Source organism: Mus musculus, chromosome 18 (genome assembly GCF_000001635.26).
Source record: "Mus musculus strain C57BL/6J chromosome 18, GRCm38.p6 C57BL/6J".
Classification (NCBI taxonomy): domain Eukaryota; kingdom Metazoa; phylum Chordata; class Mammalia; order Rodentia; family Muridae; genus Mus; species Mus musculus.
This window is the reverse complement of record NC_000084.6, coordinates 73,867,811-73,884,738: the sequence shown is the minus strand read 5'-3', so window position 1 is coordinate 73,884,738 and position 16,928 is coordinate 73,867,811. Positions and strand designations below refer to the sequence as shown.

General features: G+C 46.2%; 1 protein-coding gene and 1 long non-coding RNA gene across 27 annotated transcripts in view; one reads left to right on the top strand and one right to left on the bottom strand.

The window, feature by feature from the left end:
- The first annotated feature begins 941 nt into the window (after nt 1-941).
- Nucleotides 942-16,928, top strand: part of Gm32661 — a 33,916-nt gene continuing 17,929 nt past the window's right edge. The window contains exon 1 of the long non-coding RNA XR_877545.2: nt 942-1,014. This is a non-coding gene — a long non-coding RNA (predicted gene, 32661). The remainder of the gene's footprint in view (nt 1,015-16,928) is intronic.
- The window catches only part of Mro (maestro), a 29,509-nt gene continuing 15,985 nt past the window's right edge, over nt 3,405-16,928 (bottom strand). For 4 of the 26 annotated variants that reach the window (XM_006526255.4, XM_006526257.4, XM_030250599.1 and 1 more), the window contains 6 exons: nt 14,692-14,785; nt 12,675-12,821; nt 11,333-11,518; nt 7,901-8,056; nt 7,202-7,309; nt 5,147-6,894 (listed from right to left, as the gene is read on the bottom strand). In XM_006526255.4, the coding sequence (XP_006526318.4) occupies nt 6,841-6,894; nt 7,202-7,309; nt 7,901-8,056; nt 11,333-11,518; nt 12,675-12,821; nt 14,692-14,781 (741 nt within the window). In that variant the 5' untranslated portion in view covers nt 14,782-14,785 and the 3' untranslated portion in view covers nt 5,147-6,840. Of the gene's footprint in view, nt 3,895-5,146; nt 6,895-7,201; nt 7,310-7,900; nt 8,057-11,332; nt 14,576-14,691; nt 14,786-16,928 lie in introns of those variants that run through there. The other 22 variants (XM_030250600.1, XM_006526250.4, NM_001305882.1 and 19 more) reach the window with 20 other exon arrangements.

The following is a 16,928-nucleotide window of genomic DNA, read 5'->3' as shown; positions in this document are numbered from 1 at the left end:
CGTCAGACCTGCTGAACTGACCTGCTTGAATTCCTGATGTCTTGGACTTTCAGCCGGATCCAATCAGGACACAGAGACCAGAGACTATAGCAATCATTGGTGTGACCTTCTTAAGGTCAACCAACTCTCTCATTTTCCCTACCCTTCCCCCTCCCTTCAAAGATATCTCAACACCCATATTCAGCTGGCAGTAGTGATGAAGAGTGACCGCCCCAGTTCCCTGAACTTGGGGGGTCTGCAGGGGGTAATTCTAAGTTGTCTTTCTGGGGAATCTTGAAATGGTCATAATCTGAACAGGGAGGAAGTAGCTAGAATTGATTGTGCCGCCGTACTCTCTTTTGGTAGAAATCTTGATAATAGTTACTAAGTTGAAGTCATAATTCCTTAATTTGGTACAGAATTTATTTTGATACAGAATCGGGGTTTTCATTGGTATAAATTTACTCTATTGTTACAAAAAAATTTTAAAGTACAAGGCTTGGGCCCAACCCTTCTATAAATGCCATTACAAACTGATCTTAGATGTTTAAGTCTATGAGTTAAGGGCCAAATAGCAAACTCATGGCTCTGAGTATATTGTTAGGGTGTTTTCAAATATTTTAATTAGAAATAGCTGAGAGTAGTTAATGGACAACAGTCTAGATTACTTTACGTAGATAGTTGGTTTTCAAAAATGTCAGAAATCCACAGAATGTGACATTTAAAGTTATTTATTCACTTGTTGTTGAGACAAATCTGCTCCTAACGGCTCCCCATTCGTGGATTCAAAGAAGCAGCTGAGCATCTTACTTCCAAGTGAGGTTGTACTTTATGGCTAGGTGGCCACTGGGCAGGAAGTGCCTATCTCTCCTGCAGACCTGTACCATCCTTGAGAGGACACAACTTACAGGTTAGGACAGCTTAGTTCTGCCGAGACAGAATAAGCTAGTCCTTAACAATTCCTGTTTTTCAAGGTCTGTCAGATGATCCTGGGCCAGAAGGCTGAAGACTTCCTGACTTACTGAGGCTGCATAGGTAGGCATCTGTCTCTATAGTTTGTCTCAATTCTGGAAGCTGTGCTAGGCTTCCTATATTTTCAGATAATATTGGTCATTCTCCAATTTCTGATGAGTTATTGTCTCATAGCTACCCCAGGCTATTTAACATGGAGAGAACATATTTGAAAAAATAGCTTTCAGATAGTATACAAGCTAAACCAGATCATAACATATGGGTTTATAAGTCTTTTAAGTTAGGATAGATGACAGAATGTTCTATTTAATTGACAAAAATGATGGACTGGGTGTTAGGTCTATCTTGTACTTTATAAATTACAAAATGGTAATATTTGTGCTCAATTTATATCTGAGATAAAAGAGTCTTTTAATTGGACAGAAAGGGGGAAGTGTTGTGGATACCCTGGTGCCCTTGGTATTTTGATGCTAACTCACCTTCCACGAGAGGGGCTACCTGGGACAAGATGTGAATTGTGTACTCAGGACTTTAGGTGACCCTTCTAATGAATAAGGAAACCAATCACTGGGCAAGTAGGCAGGACTTCTGGGTCAGAGAGAGCGATGGCAGAGGAGAAAAAAGTGGGCTGGAGGATGGAAGACGGAGGCGAAAATGTAGGTAACAGAGACCCTGGTTTAGGTGGCAGACCCATTTGGATCCGCTACGGGAAGATTTAACTTAGAATAGTTTATAAATTAGGATGTTAGTTGTTGCGCCCGGCGATTGAGTTACCATTGATTCTGAAAATCAATCAAACAAACAAACAAACAAGATGGACAGCTTCTAAGGTGACACAGAATATCCTCTGGCTTTGCGAGACAAAAACACTCCACCCTGGGGATTTAGAGGAAGTAAAGGGAGACCATAGGTCAGCGCATACCGCAGAGAATATTAAATGTTTGCTTTGGGGATTTGTGCTTAACTTGCAAATACGAATGGCCTTTGCATTTCAGATCCACTCTCCACAGAGAATTGAGATGTGTTGGCTTTATCTAGAGCTCAAGTGTCTGTGGCTTTTTGCTGTTCCTCAGACAGGGACGGACTCCTGTAGACGACACGACCTGCCTCAAAGGCACTATGTAGCTAAGGATGACCTTGAACTCCTGGCCCTCCTGCCTCTCCTCCCCAAGTAGTGAGGTTACGGGCATGTGCTACCACACCAGGCTTTAGAATTCAAGATTTTCCTAAGAACATTTAAGATGCAAATGCAGGAAGAAAAGATTCCACAAGGACTAAACTGAAATGTTCCAGATGCACTAACAGAGAGGTGTCTGTCATCAGCCAGTGTGTTACTGACAGGTTCGTATCGCACACAGGTTAAAACAAACTGTCACAAAAGGGGCTGAGCAGGCACCAAGGGTGAGCAGGACCTCCCCAGGCATCTACAACATCACTTCCACAGACGGACACGTTCTTTTCATTGTGAAGCAATGCCTTTGCATTAATTTTATGACTTATGAGTGACGTCATACACATTCAGTGCAGAAAACTCGGGAGCCTTAAAAAAAAAAAAAGCACAAATACGTCTTCCATATCACTAACTCCAACTTCTCCCTCACTAACTCCAAGTGTCTCCCTGTCTTCTGACACACACTTTACTGTTTTAATAAAGTGTAAGAAACAGCAGGGAGACATCTCCCTGCTTACTGACTCTTGCCTGGAGCCCCACAAATTTTCATACAAGTTGTCAGAGCTGGTCACATCCGCCAGCTCTTCTGCTCCATTTTCCTCACTTCCTCTCATCCTCTCTTTAAAACTGGTTCGCCTCACAAACCTCCTCTCTTTCCAGCCTGAAAGCAGGGACCAGGCTTTCCTTATAGCTCTGTGTAACACTTAGTATGGCAGCAACTTAAAACTCTATTTCCCTTTATTTATTCAGTTGCTATGTGTCTAATATTAAGAAGGAAGAAAGGTCAAAACATGGCCTTTGGGTTGGCACTCAAGTTAACAGGCCTTGTATCAGTCACGTGTCTCACTGCTGGGGAGAAACACGCGAGAGAAACAACTGAATGGAGGAAATGTTTGTGAAGCTTCTTAGATATGGTGGGGTCCACATCATGGCGGTGTAAGCGCACAGCTACGGAGACCTACCTCATGGAAGCGAGGAAACAGAGATAAACGTGCATACCAGGTTGCTTCCTCCTTTTCCCCATTTTTGTTCGGTCTGGGATCTCAGTCTATGGGACAGGACACCCAACCCTGCTGGAAATGCTCCCACAAACAGAGTGGTGTGTTTTCTAGGCCATCCCTAATCCAGTCTGATTGACAGTGAAGACCATCACAGGCATCTTGTGAGCAAGGGGATGTTTTAGACACAGGAGAATAAAGATAACCTGGAGGAGCCTTGTAAGAAAGGGAATGTGAGCCCGCTTTTGTTAAAATGTCCCTTAGAGAAGAACCATGGCTCCAGATGACGTTTTCTTCCCTGGTCAGCATTTATTCTCTGAGCACCTCTGACGTTGAGGGTTACAGAACAAACCAAATGGCAAAATGAACAACAAGAAGACTTTCTTGCTCTGAGACAAACTATCCCCAAAGTGAAAGACTGGACCTGTCGGCCATTCCATTCCTCCTTCTAAGTTCTACAACATGCACGAGCCTGGTAGAGACAGCTCCTTGTCTCCCTGTGGGGGTCAGTCAGGAGAGCTCAAAGAACTGGGGTCTGTGTGGTCCACCTAGGCTTGAGTCCTGAGTCTGGGCTTCAGACACTGCTGTGGGCTGGGTTCCCACCTCTCCCCCAAGGTGATCCCAGGCGTGCTGCTTTGGTTGTGGTGTTTTGACTTATGCAGAGGCTGGTCTCTTGCCAGAATGGAAAAGGAGGCTGTCAGGGATTGTAGAGTGGGCCCAGTGCACTGTCACCACATCCTGATGGGCAAAGCATGTCCATGTCGCAATAGGAACCTAGATTAGAGAGCAGCAGAGTGCACACAAGGCATGGCTATGAGGAGGGGGTTTCATAGAAAAGCAACACATAGAAAAGCAACATCAAATAGCAACTTAAAGGCATTACCCACAATGTATGTCTTCTCTACTGCAGATTGTGCGACCCCACGGGCCCTAGCCTATCTCCACTGTCTCTGAATGTCATCCAAATTCAGTTTCTCATGCCACTTGCTGGCCACTGAACAGATCTGAACCAGACTGTAAACCTATCTGGCAATCTAGCTTTTAGCAAGCCAGCATCTGGGGAAGGAAAGAGCTCATGATTTCAGACCCTTGGCACCTGCTGTTCGTGTCGGTCACTGTTTGGAGGGCCTGCTGTCACCAGCTATGGGATTGGAGGGAGGAGGAAGCCCCTCCTGCTATCACTTCTACCATCTCTGACTGCATTCTTTCTCTCTCAGGACACTGTTAAACAGGCTCATCTCCTCATTTCTTGGTGACAGAGTCTCTCAGTTCTCAGAAGAGCTCTTCAGATCCCTCAGTGTTTTGACAACCTCTTGTGTTCTCCGTTCTTGTTGATTTTTCCAGTTCCCAAACTGAACACAGTGTTCCAGGGGTGACTGAGCACAGTGAGGGCTTCAGAGCTGTGGTTCTGAGGAAAAGCCTGGGGGACAGGCTTGTGGGTGGGAAGGAAGGACTAAGAAATTTATTCTTGAAAAAAATTTTTAAAAGATTTATTTATTATTATATGTAAGTATACTGTAGCTGTCTTCAGACACATCAGAAGAGGGCATCCAATCTCATTAGAGATGGTTGTGAGCCACCATGTGGTTGCTAGGATTTGAACTCAGGACCTCTGGAAGAGCAGTCAATGCTCTTAACCGCTGAGCCATCTCTCCAGCCCGAGACTCAATATTAATACCCAGGCTAGTCTTGAACTCATGCCTTCAAGTGACTTTTCCACTTTATTCTCCCAATAGCTAGAACTAGAAGGACGCACATTACACTGCTGTACATGGCATGTACTGCACATGGATGAAACTGCTTATGAGTGATGAGACCCTTCAGATGAGCGAAGATGGGCCATCAAAACATGGGTGCATTTGTCAAGAAATTGTTAATAAGAGTATATATTGAGTTCGAGTAATTCAGTGTAGATTTGGAATGGATGCATAGTGAATTTTAGAAATGAACCCTAAATATATGGCATTAGTGTGTGCAGACGAGAGTAAAAGTTACCTTGGTTGAGTGGAAAAACAGAAGCAGGTGGTGGTGTCCATAGTTTTATTTTTCACGTATTTAACCACGGAGAATTATTCTACCATTAGAACTATTGAGCTTCAGTTCCAGAACTCAGATCGTGTGGATTTAAGTTCTACTATTCATCTTGGGCGAGTTACTTGGTTTCCTCTGCGTTCTCCTCCATGAAGAGAAAACTAGAATAGCATCTATCACTGGGGTCAGCAAGATGGCTCAGCACATAAAGGTGCTTGCTGCCAGGTTTGACCACGTGAGTTGGATCCCTGGAACCCACATGGTGGAAAGAGAGAATTGACCCTCTCAAGTTGTCACCCAATCTCCACACACATCATGACACATGTTCACTCCCAATAAATAAATAATAGCACCTGTTGCATACAGTTGTTGCATTAATGTTATCTTCAAAAAGTTATTAGTGCCAATCTTACACTATTGCTCCAAAGAGACACCATGACCTAGGCAACTCTTATAAAAGGAAACATTTAATTGGGGGTTGGCTTACAGTTTTAGAAGGTTAATTCATTATCATCATGGCAGGAGTAGGCAGGCATGGTGCTAAAGCACTAATTGAGAGCTTTACATCTTGATCTGCAGGCAATAGGCAGGGAGAGAGAGAGAGAGAAAGAGAGAGAGAGAGAGAGAGAGAGAGAGAGGGAGGGAGAGGGAGAGGGAGAGAGAGAGACTGGGCCTTGCTTGGGCTTTTGAAGTCTCTAATTCCAACTCTACTGAAATACCTTCTCCAACAAAGACACACCCTCTAATCCTTCTCAAACAGTTCCACTAACTAGGGACCAAGCATTCAAATATGTGAGCCTAGAGGGCCATGCTCATTCGAACCACCACAGTACCCCATGAGTTGTAAGCACTCTCAGTAAATGTTAGAGTTTTTATTCTGTAAGTTATCATCATCCTGTAGACGGTGTAGAGCTTCAGCAACATTTCTTCTCATTCTTTTTAAAGATGATTTTCAGACAACGACATTTTAAGATCATCAGATATTAAAAGACAATGTTGTAAGCCAGCTTCTTGGTATCTTGGTTGGTAGCAAATAGCAAAGTATCAAAAAAAAAAAAACCCCAAAAAAACAAATACATTTTTTAAATGCTTAAGGTAACAATGATTTTCCCAAGCCTCAGAAATTACGTATTAGAAATGTGTGTCACCTGACAGAGAGGAACTGAGAAAGGAGCTTTTGGAACATCAAACATGTTGAATGTTTTAAGGACGTGTGCATTTATTGGGCTGGGGAGATGGCCTAGTCAGTACAAGTAGGTGGAGGGGCCTGAATTCGGCTCTCAGAACCCATATTAAAAAAATAAAAAATAAAAAAATAAACCAAAGCTGGTTCACTGGAGTATAGTTATAATCCCAGTGCTGGCTCGCCAGCCACCACACCTAGTCTAATCAGCAAGCTCCAAGCCAGTTAAAGATCCTGTTTCAATGGAAAGGTGGATGGTGACTGAAGGACAGTATGTGACCTCCACAACCATGTGCATATATGTGTGCACGCGAGTGCATAGAGTTTTACTTCAGGGGCAGAGATATACTTCCGGGGTGACTTTTCTGCCCTCAGTTGCTCTCTGACATCCTCTTTTCCATAACAATCACTTGAGAGTCAAAAAGGTATCCTATGAGACCAAACAGAGGAAGCACCATGCCTGGACAGGGCACTCACATGGGCCACTTTCTCTGCTGCTCCGGACTTTACAGGATTTTATTCGCATAGAAGAACAGCAGGATCTCTGGATGGCAGTGGCTCTGAAATTAGAAATGCAAAAAGGTATACGTGAGGGGGTGGTTGCCATGCAGGATACTGGCAACAGAGGCAGGCGTGGAAACAGCCAATGACTTGAACTGAGCCAACAATAATATTGTGTGTGGATCATCTTGCAGGCACCCTGCCATCTACATCTTGTTGCGGATCCATTGCAGTTGTAATGCTAGCTTGAGTTATTTTAGGGGGTGATAGGAGGTAAGTTCCTGATGCATTGGGCCACTTCCGGTGTTACAGGCCCGAAGACGAGAGACCCCCCAGGAGAATTCTCTCCTGCCTTGGCTCACTCACCAGCTGCCGGGAAAGCCTGTGGTTCTTCTGATCTTCTTCACTTTGGAAACTCGGCACCTTTCTGGGTTTCAGATACGGGACACAGGCTCGAACAGTCATTTTGCAAGCCTGGGGGAAATGACATGGCTGTCCGATTGCCTAAACTATTAGAAAGTTCTAGAATCCCGGGCTGGACAGGTGATTCTGAAGAAACACAGCCCGACTACCGTCAGGGCCACTGAGGCTGGGAAAGTAATTCTCGGGTCATTCGTGAATGAATCTAATAGGAGTTCTGCTCATGAAACAACCATGACTTGGTCTGTGGCACAGGCAGAGGGCTCAGCTTTGCGATGTACACAGCCCCTACACTGCATCCACGATCTCTCTTCCTCCCTCCCTCTCCCCTCTCCCCTCGGGATGTGGTAGAGCTCTTTGCACCCAGTGATTTTGAAGAACTCAACCAGCCTCATGATCTTCTGGAGACCTGGCTTTTCTTAGCATCCGTCTAGCACTGGCAGGAGTTGGGTAAAAGCAGAGGAAAGTCAAAGAGCAAGCCAGCGAGATGGTCCACTGGAGGCCCCTTTGCCCAGCTTTACGTAGACGGCCATTCTAACTGGCAGGAACCCCAGGGCCTGGCTTCTCCACTTAGTGAAGCTTCCATCACCCCCTCTCTAGGGACAGCCAAGATTTCACATTGTGAGAAAAGAATGTCAGTCTCACCTTGGCAACCTTAGGACTTTCATCCTGCAAATGGCCTAAGAGCGAATCTTGGGTCTGGTTAACTTGCTGAGTGAAAAATTTCTTCCACCTCCACCCAGCAAACGAGGCCAACTGCCCAAAGAGGACAAAAGCTGAATACCGCACGCTGTCGTCCTCCTGTGGGTTTTCATAACCAGAAAACAGAGCCAGGTCTCCGTCATCAGACCTCCATCTGAGTGGACTACAGTCATCACTAGTCATACATTAAAGGGTGGACATCATTGCCAAGGTCCTGTCTCTTTATTCAATACACAGACACCGCTGGCCTTAGACACCTTGACTTTCCTTTCAGTCTCTCCGGAAGCTGCTTCCTGACATCGCCTAAAGATTTCCTGCTTTCTCAGCTCCTTTTTTGACTTTTTTGGTTTTTTTTTTCTTTTTTTTTTTTTTTTTTTTTTTGTCTTTTTTGTTTTTTTTTCTTTTTTACTTTTTTTGTTTTCTTTTTTCTTCTTGCTTTCTCAGTTCTTTATCTCCTTTCCTTTCCCTCCCATTTCCTCTGTCTCCTTCCCTCTCTCCCTTCCTCCTCCTCCTTCTTCTTCCTCCTTCTCTTCCTCCCCCCCCCTTCTTCTTCTTTTTCTTTTTCCAAGACAGGGTTTCTCTGTATAGCCCTGGCTGTCCTGGAACTCACTTTGTAGACCAGGCTGGCCTCGAACTCAGAAATCCGCCTGCGTCTGCCTCCCAAGTACTGGGATTAAAGGCGTGAGCCACCACGCCTGGCCTTCCCCTCCTTCTTTTTCTTCTCTCTCTCTCTCTTTCTCTCTCTCTCTCTCTCTCTCTCTCTCTTTCTCTCTCTCTCCTCCTTTTTCCTCGCTCTCTCTGTCTCCTCATCTCCCTCTTCTCTCCCTCTCTCCTCTCCCTCCTGCCCTTCATAACTCACCATCTCTCTTCTCCCTTCTGCGTTTCTCCTACAAATCAAGGAAATAAAGATCCCGAATCTCCCCCACCCCCAACACCCTCTCCGATCTCCCTGCACCTTCTTTCATCTCTTAGCTCTTCCCTGAGAGTCCATCATCTTCTTTTCTTCCACATAAATGATTTGCTCTGCATATCTGCCTTCTCTGGCAAGAAAGGGCATACCCAGAGATAGGCAGCCAACCCAGTCCCCTGACCTTGGTACACAGATTTTTATATCAGCACCTTACAGTCCTGTCCAGGGAAAGCAAGGAGCACAGGGCGGGGGTGGCCCCTCCAAAGGAAAAGAAGCAGCTAGAACTGGGTCACAAGGACTTGTCCAGAAGGAGACAGCACCGATCGTTTTGTGAAGTATTCAAAAATATATTTTAGCAGAAGCAACTTGTGTAAATTGCCTTGGCATGGCACTCTGTGCATTATCCTGTTCAGCCTGTATTCAGATTTAAATCAAGGTAACTAAAATGTAGTGAGGACTTGTTCTAGCTAAACCCTCCCCCCAAGGCTGCCATACAGAAATGCACAAGCTAGGTACCTGTCCCAAAGAGCGTGATAATCATCTACTGGGGTGCCTACGTCCCAGCTAACAGTGCATGAAGCCAGCCATGTTCAGAATGTAACTCTCACATAAATTTTGTCTTTAGTCAATGGTGGTCATGATGGTGGTAGTGGTGGTGATGGTGATAGTGATGATGGTGATGGTGGTAGTGGTGATGGTGGTAGTGGTGATGGTGGTAGTGGTAGTGGTGGTGGTGGTGGTGATGGTGATGGTGGTGATGATGATGGTGGTAGTGGTGGTGGTGGTGGTGGTGGTGGTGGTGGTGGTGATGGTGATGGTGATGGTGGTGGTGGTGATGGTGGTAATGGTGGTGGTGGTGATGATGGTGATGGTGGTAGTGGTGATAGTGGTAATGGTGATGGTGGTAGTGGTGGTGGTGGTGGTGATGGTGATGATGGTGGTGGTGGTAGTGGTGGTGATTTCCTTTTCTACATAGCCAAGGATTGTGCTTTTAAAAATGACAGGCAACTGGATTAAAAAGCAGTGGAAAGGGTGAGCTTATTTAACAGTAAGTCTCAGAGACTGAAAACATTCTCGGCCTAGATTAGACTGTACAGAGGTTAGAAGCTTCCAGGACTAGGCCTAGGTTAGCAGATGGAGGCAGTGAGCCTCTAGGACAACAGTTATGTTACTACAGGAGGAGAGAAGTTAATTTTACACATATTGGGTTCCAGGCCATCTCCAGTGAAATATTAATGTCTGTCCCTGTGGAGGAAGGAGGACCACTGACAGGAGAGGCAGCAGCTCTGTTGGAACATCTGAGCTCTGTAATCCCAGTGCCCCTCCCCGATATCGTTTAACGGGAATTAGGGATGGAGGGACAGGGGAGATTGGCTCTGGGGATAAATAAATGTCTGAGGTCTGTCTGACAGCTGCCGTCTTTGACAGAAAGGCAGAGAACAAGAGTAGCAGGCTGACTGTCAGCTCCCAAGTCAGTTACAAAAGACTCCTCACATTGAGACTCAGTGTTGCGCTTCTCAGTTGACCCATTTTATCTTGTGGCTAACAGTGCAGGGGCGGCAGTCAGGTGGCTGCTTTGAGGAGGCATAGCCGTTCTGTGAACTGGGGGCATGGGGCGGGGCTAATCTTTCCTCAGTCTCCTTGTTTTAGATTAAAAATCATGGCAGAACCTACAGAAAAGGGTTGTGGTAACGACTGCATATGTATCCGTGGCATCTGTGTGGCACTGTGAATGACACGCAGGAAGGACTCACTGAATGCTAACTTGTTGTGGAGAAGAGGATACTGAGCACAGGCCAGCATCAGCACCACCACCATCATCATCACTAGTGTATATATTCATTTCCCTATTGAAATGAGAACTTCTCAAGGGAGAGCAACAGGATTCTATAGATCTTCTATGCTCTCCATAACCCCCACCCATAACTTCTCAAAACTCTTCTCAATAAAATGTATTCATAAATTAGTGACTAATATAGACCTTGTTTCTGAGAAACACACTACCTATGGCTCTCATTTCTTTTTTTGTTTCTGTGTTTTGAGACAGGCTCTTTTTATATAGTCCTGGCTGTCCTGGAGCTCACTGTCTAGACCCAGCAAACCTCTAAACCACAGAGCTTGGCCTGCCTCTGCCTCTCTGCCTCTCTGCCTCTCTGCCTCTCTGCCTCTCTGCCTCTCTGCCTCTCTGCCTCTCTGCCTCTCTGCCTCTCTGCCTCTCTGCCTCTCTGCCTCTCTGCCTCTCTGCCTCTCTCTGCCTCTCTGCCTCTCTGCCTCTCTGCCTCTCTGCCTCTCTGCCTCTCTGCCTCTCTGCCTCTCTGCCTCTCTGCCTCTCTGCCTCTCTGCCTCTCTGCCTCTCTGCCTCTGGAGTTTAAGGGATGCTCCAGCATTCTAAAGCTCGTGGTTCTCATTTCTAACCCAGGACTATGTCAAAGCCCAAGATCATATGCTTACCCCTTTTCACTTACATCATCCAGTAAGGTCCGGGCCTGAAGGGTGATGTCTATGAAGAAGGACCCCAGCCCATGGCCCTGGATCTTGCCCAGCATGATGGTCAGAGTCTTCACACTCTCATGGATAACTTCAGAACTCACAGGATCATACAGCCCACGAACCAGGAGGTCAAGCATAACTTTCTTATACTTTCTCACCTGCTACCAAGGTTGGAAGAGCATTAGAATCACACACACACACACACACACACACACACACACACACGTGCACACACATGTGCACACACATACACACCATCACCCCTAGTCTTCCAGTAGCCCAAGTTACCTTTTATGGCTTATTGACATATATATTGTCTTTCACTCATATTCATCCCCTGATATCCTCCCTCCCTTCCCCCACTACTTCTCACACTGCCACCCTCCTCCTCACAGCAGTTCTTTCTGTGTTCATGCCATTCCTATGTATAATATATAATAAAATGTATACTATATAGGCTATATGCACACGCTTTCTTCTGACTCTTCCACCCAACTCAGTCAAATACAGATGCTTCTACTAATCCAGGCCAGGAGCCCAGCTTGGTCTTAGAAGAGCAGAAAAGGGAAACAGGAATGAGGGTCTCCGGACGACAGAGCCGGATGTTCTTCCAGAGCACAGGGTGGGCAAGAGGAAGTCTGTTCCAGGAACCTTCAGAGTACTAGGTGTCTTTTTAATGGCGGGGCAGGGGGCCGGGGGGTTGAGGGAGCGGCAAAAGATGGCATCAATGTGCACAGGTGCTGAGGGAGGGTCATGAAAAATGTCTCTCACTAAACAAGAATTGTGAGAAGACGGTTTAAACTCTCAGAGTGTTATCAGTGTGAGTCAGCGCTACTGTAGCTGTTTCCCAAGGCTCACAGAGCTGAGGCTCGCCAGCCCATGACGACCTTGACTAAGTCACGCCCTTATATAATTTGTTCCTCTCCTGTGCAAAAGGAACCAGTGGCTTGCTTCTAGCCGATGCTACAGAAGTAACCAGATGTCTCTCCTGGTTGCTAAGCTACAATGTTATATAAGACTCCAGTAGAGCAGACAGCCGTGAGAGACACCTAGAAGAAACAAGTTAACATGTTTTGAGAGTGTGGATCCTGGGAATCTGGGTGGGGGAGGTGGGAGGGTTGACCCCCAGCAGACAGCCAGCAAGGAAAGAGAAACCGCAGTCGTACCATTCGAAGGTTCTGCACAGATACTGCTGTTCAGTGGTTTATGTGGCTTGTTAGCATCAGTGGTCCATGGCATATGTGTCCAAGCTGTGTGGACTCCACACCATGAGGGCCAGAGTCTTGGGAAGGCTTTCTGAACTCCACCTCCCCCTACCTTGTCAGGAGCTTCACGGGCCAGGGCACCCAGGCCTCTCATTGCTAGATGGCGCTTTTTAGCATTAGGATCCCGGGCTCTTTCTGCCAAGACGAAAAGTGCATTCTTCAAAAGCTCCCGCTTCTGCAACCTCAGTTTCCAAGAGACCTGGGTAGTCAACAGTGCATTAATTCAGAGGCTGGTGAGATGCCTCAGTTGCTAGCGTGCTTGCTCGCCAAGAATGGAGACCTCAGCTCAAACCTCAGCACCCACATAAAGTGGCATCATGGAAATCAGACCTCAGCACTGGGAAGACAAAGAGAGAAAGAACTTTCAAAGTTCGCTGGCCAGATAGCCTAGTGGAACCAGTGAACTCCAGTCCAGGAAGAGTGCAGGGTAACTGGGGAGATATTGACATCTGGCATGTCCTTACATACACACAGAGAGAGAGAGAGAGAGAGAGAGAGAGAGAGAGAGAGAGAGAGAGAGAGACACAGAGAGACACAGAGAGACACAGAGAGACACAGAGAGACACAGAGAGACACAGAGAGACACAGAGACAGAGACAGAGCAGTGAATGGTGTGATCAATGCTTAGAGGAAAGGTGGCTGTCCTTGAGAGCCGGTGTATACTGCTCTGTAATTTCTCCTACATGAAGAGTTCCCTAGCCCCTCTTCTGCTTCCAATCCATCCTCATTCCTCTGCTGGACTCTTAGCTAAATAAAAGCAACAGCATGTTTGCAGGACACCTGATTTATCCAACTCCTCTCTTCCAATTCTCTCTTGATACTTCTGCAGTCCCATAAGTGTCCCTGCATCTCCATCCTGCAGTGTGACAAGTTCTAAGAGACCTCTCTCGATAGTCACCTTCCTCAACCCTTCACTAACATGTGAACCAATTGCAACATCTCAACAAATATCAGTTACATGTCTGCAGACATTCCAGGACATTTGACGGTTGCTCCAATTTTTGAATTCATGCATCTGAGCAATGAAGAAGAAGAGGAGGAGGAAGAGGAGGAGGAAGAAGAGGAAGAAGAGGAGGGAGAGGAGGAGGAAGAGGAAGAGGAAGAAGAAGAAGAAGAAATAGAAGAAGAAGAAGAAGAAGAAGAAGAAGAAGAAGAAGAAGAAGAAGAAGAAGAAGAAGAAGAAGAAGAAATAACACAATGGGGGAAATACTGTGATTTTATGCAAAATCCTACACTTCCAAAACTAAACTAGATCAAGATATGGGCTACCTTTCCACTGAGCAGATGAGCTGCCTCCCTGGTGAGCCATGGGCACCCATGCCAACAGGGCTCTGCTGTTCTTTAGGACACAGAACAAGGCAAACCATATCTGAGTCAGACCCCAGAAGATGAAGGATCCCAGCAAGGGGACAAGACTCAGTGATGAAGGTGTCAGATGAAGGCTCAGTGGGCAAAGCATTTCTCATGCACACATGGGGACCTAAGTTTGAGCCCCACATAAAGACAGGCACAATATCACTTGTCTATAATCCTAGTTACCTTGTGGCAAGATGTGGGGGAGGGGGAGGGATCCCAAGAGACGAGAACCCCTGTCTCAGAGGAGGTGGAAAGTAGGACAGACATTAAAGGTTGTCTTCTGACCTCCGTGTGTGCACCATGACATGAGAGCATCTGTATTCACACTGGAATGGACACATGCACACACACACACACACACAGAGAGAGAGAGAGAGAGAGGGAGAGAGAGAGAGAGAGAGCAGGTATGGATGCAGGGTCCAGATCCAGCAGCTCGATCAGCACGGTGCACGAGTTGCTGTAACTCTTTGCATCGTTGCTATTTCCAAATATTTATCACAGTTCTTGGTTGTTTTGTTTTGTTTTTTTGTTTGTTTGTTTTTTCAATTTTTGAGTTAGCAGCAGGCTTCTCATCTTCTCACGATCATCCTCTTATCCCTGCTGACAAAACTATCATCATACGGCTTCCAGAAGGAACCCAGGCAGAGCAGCGCTAACTACAGAGATAGCAGGCTCTCCCATCTTACATAGTGGGACGGGACGTCATGTCTGACCTTGGAAAGGAAGGATAGCAGTGGTGTTCTTCTCTTCTTGGACTGGGAAGTAGGGGTGGGGAGGGGCTGGTTCGAGATTTTCTGTTCCATGAAACTAAAAAGAAAGACAAAAGCGAAAGAAAGTCATGAGGCGAGCCCCGGGCAGTCATCTGAAGTGTCGCTGTCAATCAGCCTCTCTGCTCACCGTGCAGAATGCACCCTACTGGGGAAGAACGCAAAGACAGTGGGAGCATTCCACCTTGCTAAGAAACCAGGAGCTACAGGACAAGGTCAGAAGCTCAGCGAGACAGACCGAGGGGGAGCAGAGGCTGACCTCAAACTCCCAGCAATCCTCCTGTCTCTGCTTTCTGAATGACAGAATCAAAGCTATGCACCTCCACCCTCAACTCCAGGCGTGCGTAATAAGCTACTTGTTTGAATATGGTGTGAGGTTCGGTGCTTCTGTAGTGGCTATTACCTTTGAGTGTTCTGCAGTTTAACAGACGAGACCCACAAGTGTCTACAGGTGGTTCTCATCTCTAGAGATATCAGAAACACCTACAGCATTTTTAAAACCCAACGCCCTAGCTGCCCTAGGTCAAGGTTGTCAACATCTCTGGAAGTGGCCTTAGCATCAACCATTATTTTTTTTAAAGTTGGCCGCACAACCAAATAGCCAATCACTGAACAAGGGTGACCAGTGACCAGACACCGGTCTTGGTTTGCCTGGGGCTGAGGAGTTTCCTGAAGTCAAGAGGCCCAGAGAAAACTGGAACACATCCCCACCTCACAGATCCCAGTCCTCTTAGGCAGCCATGCACTGGAACATCTGGTTCCGTTGGCTGTAGAGCTGGGTGGGGATTCATTTTCTCTGCCATCTTTGTTTTAGAGCACATTTTCTTGGTCAGAAGGCGCTAGGAAGTCATGAATGTGTCTTGTACCTACAGGTAGGTGCCCAACAGTAACAAAGAGAGAAACCATTTCCTCCAGAGATGATGTATTCTCAGATGGGTTGTCTAATCCCAAATTGTCAGCCCTGGATACATATGCATGAGGAATGTAATGAATAATGTGTGTGTGTGTGTGTGTGTGTGTGTGTGCGCGCGCGCATGTGTGTGTATGACAGCATTCATTGGAGGAGGGTGGGGAACACGAATTGAGGGGAAGGGTGGAAGCGATATAGATGCTGATGCTGTGTTTATTCATGAAATTGTCAAAAAAATTAACTTTAAAATATCTCTACGAAAAATAACTTTATCTCTTTACTCTCTAGCTTCTGGACCCAATTTCTCCTTTCTCACTGGTCAGCAGACCTCCCTGTACTTCTGTGATGGAGACTAAAACCAAATAGCAGAAAAATTGGGGATAAAGGAGATGGCTCAGTCGGTAAAGTACTTGCTGTATATGATGAGGACCTGAGTTCAAATCCAGCTCCCCATGAAAAAGCTAGGCATGGCAGAACTCTCCTATAATCCCAGTGTTGGGGAGACAGAGAGAAGAGCATCCCTGGGGCTTGCTAGCCAACAGGTTAGCAAATTGGTGAGTTCCAGGTTCAGTTTAAAAAAAAAAAGTGTCCCAAAAAATAAGGTAGAAAACAGCTGAGGAAGACACTTAATGCCAATGTCTTACTTCTACTTGTACACACACACACACACACACACACACACAGAGTAGTCTCCCTTTGCATCACCCACACATGCACACATGCACCCCGCCCCCACCAGCACATGTCAGTCTCTCTTTGCATCAGTCACCTGACTGACTGACCGTGAGTCCCTCTGATGAACTGAAGGCACCCCCCTGGGATTTTACATTGTCCAGTGGTTCTCACACTTGAGCATGCATCAGAACCACTGGGGCGAGCATATTAACACACACACACAAACACACACACACACACACACACACACACTCACACACTCCAGACCTTACCCTCAGAGTTTATGATTCTGCACACTACAACAGGCAGACAGCCAATTAACCTGCATTTTCAGTAAACTCCCAGGAGGTACTGAGCTACAGTTGGCCTGGGGACCACACTTTAGAACCACCTTAATACAAGAAAGAGATCACAGCATTGAATGTCTGTCCTCCTCCAGAATAAAGGACTTGTAAACTCATACTGAAGCAAAACAGAAAACAGTCACCACAAAAAGAAGTGTGTGGTTGCTCCCAGGGTTCCCTTCAGGCCATGTGATGTTCAAGTAGAACCTGCTACTCCTTGGGTGAGATTCTCTGGATCAGAGTTTGACAGATAC